The sequence below is a fragment of the Triturus cristatus genome, chromosome 1_2, assembly GCF_964204655.1.
Source record: "Triturus cristatus chromosome 1_2, aTriCri1.1, whole genome shotgun sequence".
Lineage (NCBI taxonomy): Eukaryota > Metazoa > Chordata > Amphibia > Caudata > Salamandridae > Triturus > Triturus cristatus.
This window is the reverse complement of record NC_140580.1, coordinates 872,081,845-872,086,963: the sequence shown is the minus strand read 5'-3', so window position 1 is coordinate 872,086,963 and position 5,119 is coordinate 872,081,845. Positions and strand designations below refer to the sequence as shown.

Genomic DNA, 5,119 nt, shown 5'->3' with positions numbered 1-5,119 from the left:
TGGTTTGAGTAGGTTTTAATTATTGACATTGTGTTTTAGGTGTTGTTATATTTTGTCATAAATAGTGTGTACTGTTGTCATAATATAGACCATGCACATGTGCTACGTTTACCCATGATGCAGGCAGGCAAACATCATGAGAAGGATGCATTTTACATTTTTCTGTGTATTGCATATCAGGTAGAAACTCAGTTTAAGAATGTTCATTATGCTCCAGTTTGCTGTCACTTGGGGGCATGAGCTTTAGTCTGCTGCTTGGCTCCCATGACAGCCTCTGAGAGCTAATGATGCACCCTTGTGTGCAACTAAATGTGCTTGCACCATGAATGTTAATATATGCTATTGACTGTTACCTTTTTGTACTTTATACACTTATGTCCACATGCAAAGCATTCTGCTTCCCTGGTGGGTCTGATTCATGCTATACACAATAGTGAGGTTAAAAGTAGAGTATAAGAGCTATTAGATAGATCTAGCTGCAATCTGTCAGCTGTTAAGTTGTGGGCAGTGTTTCATGCAAGAGCCAAAGCAGGTATAAATCTCCTTCAATAACTACACAATATGTACAGTATCACATGGGTGCTCGAAACCTTACACACTGTGTGTCATTCATGTGCGGCAGAAAGAGTAGGGTGCCACCTGCGGCTTGAGCTTATTACTACTTGGTGTTCAGATTCTTTGAATCCGTGCAAAGGCCACTGCCTAGTCTAATGATAAAGCTGATAGAAAAGGACCACCTGATCCTTGAAACAACACACATCATCAATGTCCTCCATACTGTGTGTATACCAGGGACGCTCATTAAACATAGGCTATGATTGAGTTATTGTCAGAGGACAAAAACTCTGAAAGCGAGTCTTCCAAAAAATTGTTTGACATATCTGTTTTGATTTCATCATGGAAACGTTTTGCAACCACAGATGTGTCCACCACTGTCACAGGATCAGCAATGCTTGGTCAATAAAGTTATTTGAGATGTCCCCAATGATGTCACTGATTTGTGACGCCATGAGCAGTGCATCGTTGGAGCATGATTTACGGCTTGCGAAGCCAACAATAATTGATGAATTCCTTGGGCTGGTAGGTTATTTTAACCATAATGTATATATATGGTCTAATTGTAAGAACATATCTCATTTTTTTTATATGAGTTGGAGTATCAAAAGATTGCCAGCCAATGGGGGAGTCACTCTTCAGTACAGGGAGACTTGGGCTACCTATTACTTTTTCTGCATGTTTTTTGTGTTTACACTAATTTCCCTCAAGGAATGTGTTAATTATGTACAGAATTCGTGCCTGTATTAAGCATCTGCTATATCATAGATATGAGGTACATAAATATGTTGCAAGCCTTAAAAAAACTCCACCTTTATTAATAAATAGTTTATTCTCACGTTTTCCATTAAAATAGATCACAAGTACGGTCAAGTGATAAACGTATTTGTTCTCACTACAAATATCACTTTTAAAAATAAGCACTGAATATCTCTCTAAACATATTAATTTTTGCGTAGTATTTATGCATAAAAATATGATAGAACTCCTAATTTGATAATTACTAAAACTTTGCTAAAGCATAACGACAGTGCTTTAACTTGTATTAATATCTCCATGGAGATAGTACAATATCATTCAAGGCAGATTTCCTCAAAAATACAATTGTTACAAAAATAACAATTTAAATCTTTACAGATTAGATAATCTGTGATAGACGTCAAGCCTAAAACCTGCACCCACAAGAGAAGGTACTCTCATACTTACATGCTACGTTTCTTATTAAAAAAAATAGTGCATTCTAAAAATAAGACACTGTGAGCGAAATTGCTATACCCTATCACTAGAGTGGGTAAGTGCTTAGAGTCATTACAGTTTGAGCAAGCACCACACAGCTGTCTTCACTAACTAGGACATATCATTGTGTGCACACTATATTTCATGTGCAGAACACGGTGTGCAAATATAATTGCCTCTCAGAAGTTGAACTGGTTCAGACGACTTCCTGTGGTTTAAATTAATAGTTCGTTTTTTATATAGCACTTAATATTGTGTTGGTCATTTCTGAGTGGACACACTTTTAGCATATAAATGGATCGAGGCACAGAGTGATAAGGCAATTTTCACAGGATCACACAATTCTTTAAGGTGGAAAAGTCAAAAATTCAGGTCTCCATGTTTACAAGTCAAAAACAACCAGAAGTCCTCAAGCTACTGAGTGTGGCAAGAATGTGTAGCCTCTAAAGAGGCCCCCCCAGAAGTGCCTTAATGAGGTACCGGCCCTGAGGACTACATCACACAGTATCCTATCTGTAAATTGTTCTTTGACTACCAAGGCCTCCATAACCTTTCAGTGGTTGGGTTTGCCAGTTTCCTTGCTCCTTGGCATGTTGGAAATGGGGCGATGCAGTGATTGGAAGACTGGTAACCCCCAACCGACTGGATTTTGGGTCGGTTCTCAATGAGAGGGCGTGTTTTGTCGAAGTACTTGATGAGCTCAACTTGTGTACCCTCGTTGGGTTGGCAGTATGACAGGAAATGCACCGACTGCGTCAGACAACTCAGGTATCCTTGGTCGAAATCTTTCTGTGAGCTGGTAACACTTAAGACTGGAAGAAAAAACAAAGATATATATGTTAAAATGGACCACGGTGCACCCTAGCAAACATCAGGGGGAAAATGCAATAAATCAATAGAAGGGATATGGCAAATAACATTGGCCAACCATTATAGCGATAACAGTCGCATTAGATTCTTGCAAAAACTCAGAAACCTCGATTAATTGAAGTTCCAAGTATAGATTATTGGAGAGGTCTATATAAAAAGGTAATAAAAGGATGTTTCCTATTTAAAAATAAGATTGCAGCATCCTAGCTCTCGCATTGCTAGCTGTTAGTATTACCTAACTCAATGATGCTTGCTTTATCAACCTCAGAAGAGTACTAGGCAGAGCTGGGCATCACAGGACAGAAATCTGTGATGCGCAGATTGCACAAAGATGTCTCACTACTTGATTGAAGGTTTTGAGCTATCTCACTGACCATTTACTAGAACGTGCTAACAGTGTGTCCTACTTGACAATCAGTTTCAAATATTGTCACACTCAATGAGATGCTGGCTAGCTCAGACAGGGGGAAGGCTTATATGTTGTTATTATAGACTGTTTTGATGAATTACAGATTAAAATATGATACCAAACCTCCAATCAAGTTATTCGGGAAAACACAAATATTGGACAAATATACATTTGCAGAGAACTGCATGAATACACACTCATTCACATAAATACAGTGCACAAATCCAACATATGCATTGGACACTGTCAATGCGTTTGTGATGCTACTGAGGAGCTAATCTGAGGTTGTGAGAATAATGACAGTAAAAACCACCAAATGTGATGTTTCAGCCCCCATGTAATATTGGCAAGGCCTTCATCAGGACATTAGAACAGGGATGAAAGCTTTTTATAAAATGCACTCAATTCTATAGGACTTTTACTGAAGGTTGTTCTCTAAATCATGGTAAGACTGTCAAGCTGTTCCATTTATTTTAAACTTCCTTTTAATGCGAAAGCATGGTGCTTTGAAGCATCTAAACGCAATGTTGTGTGCTCTCTCACCTGGGGTTTGCTGCAGACAGTGCTGTTGGAGGCATCTCACAGCCACCTCCAGGATGTCAGCCTTCTCCAGCTTAGAGTTGGGTTGCTGCTGGGTCTGGAATTCTGCTTGCAGCAGTAGCCGGAGCTGCTCGATGCACCTGTTGATGCGGTCCCTGCGCACCTTCTCCACGGCGGGCTTCCTCAGCTGAAAGGGGAGCAAGCAGGTTAGACAAGGTGTGCGGTGTGTAGGAGGCCCGTCCCGAAAGATGACACAAGGGAGGCACCTCCAGCTGCATTCGCAATAAAACGAAGACATAAAAGTCGAGGAAAGAACAAGTGCAACTAATACAAATAGAACAATTGCGGCATGTTTATATAGTGCCTATTATAATATTGTTTCAGTGGTGTAGCGCTATATCCATCAAGTGAAAATAAACAGTGTTTTTTTTATCTCGTTTATATTATTTTGAGTAGTACGCACACGTGAACACACAAAACATGTTCTATGAGATATATGACAAGATGACAAGTGTAAATAGTACAAGCAAGAAGTTTCTTTCAAGATCAAGGACAGTGATAAAGGAAAGAGAAGATTGAAAAGGACTAAACAGGTTGGAAAGAGTAAATGAAAAAGGAATAGACGTAGTAGGAAAGGAATAGACGTAGTAGGGTAAAGAAAAGGAGCTGAGTAATAGAAGAAAATAAGGAACGAGGAGAATATTAGAGGAGAGAAGAAAATGCAAATAGAAGGAAGAGACAGAAAACAGGGAAAAAAGTGGAGACACGTGTGGATAGAAAGTGAAGAAAAGAAGAAGGGATAATAGTGGGAAGAAAGAAGAACCTGTATAGAGAAAGAGAAGGAAATGAGAAAAATGAGGAAATATGTAATAAACGAGAAGGAATAAAAGGGATAAAGTAATAAAAACGAGAAACATTGAAGAAGAAATGGGGAATACGACTAGATGGAAGAGATGATAGAAGGACGCTGGAAAGAGAAGAGAAACACGGAGGAGAGATAAAATGGGCGAGAGACCGGTTATGACTTACTTTATTCTTATCTTTCGGTGCCTGTCCCTCTTCCGAGTGTGCGTAGAGACTGCTGGGGGCCATTATTGTATTTGCACCACCTCCAATCTGAATTCACACACGCCTTAACTCTGGGGGTGATGCCCAGCCCTTGTATTTATACTCGTGCCAAGCCCCAGGCGCTGTGGGTCTCAGCCCAGGGCGTGTTTCCCACACTCAGGGAGGCGCTGGGAGCCCCCGCTCCCACAATGGGACATGAATCCATCAGGACACGGCCCATTGGCTGCCAAAGGCCAGGAGATAATAACCTTCTGCCCGAGGCGACTGGTGGAGTGTGCTGGGGCGGCCTGGGAATCCGGGGAGGCGCGACTCCTGCACAGCTGGCGCAGGGACCCGAGGCATTCCCAGGGCTCAGCATGTGCCACGGAGGGATCAGGGCACACTTCCAAGGGCGGGAAACCGCAACCAGCCCCGCATGGGTCAGGAGACACACGGGAGAAC

The 5,119-nt window shown here is 41.2% G+C and overlaps 1 protein-coding gene across 1 annotated transcript; it reads right to left on the bottom strand.

Moving 5' to 3' along the window:
* Nucleotides 1–1,372: 1,372 nt before the first annotated feature.
* LOC146868190 (transcription factor HES-5-like) lies at nt 1,373–4,754 on the bottom strand. Its single transcript, XM_085615244.1, has 3 exons — nt 4,640–4,754; nt 3,614–3,797; nt 1,373–2,603 (listed from the first exon to the last, which is right to left on the bottom strand). The coding sequence occupies exons 1-3, from the start codon at nt 4,700–4,702 to the stop codon at nt 2,323–2,325; spliced, it is 528 nt and encodes a 175-aa protein (XP_085471370.1). The 5' UTR covers nt 4,703–4,754; the 3' UTR covers nt 1,373–2,322.
* Between the last annotated feature and the right edge of the window lie 365 nt (nt 4,755–5,119).

What these genes read in the sequence shown, in the direction of transcription:
- LOC146868190 (XM_085615244.1), bottom strand. Translation starts at nt 4,702, where the DNA reads ATGGCCCCCAGCAGTCTCTACGCACACTCGGAAGAGGGACAGGCACCG. An exon ending in CACCGAAAGATAAGAATAAA is followed by an intron (nt 3,798 to 4,639) that starts GTAAGTCATAAC and finishes CTCCCCTTTCAG; the next exon opens with CTGAGGAAGCCCGCCGTGGA. An exon ending in CTGTCTGCAGCAAACCCCAG is followed by an intron (nt 2,604 to 3,613) that starts GTGAGAGAGCAC and finishes TTTTTCTTCCAG; the next exon opens with TCTTAAGTGTTACCAGCTCA.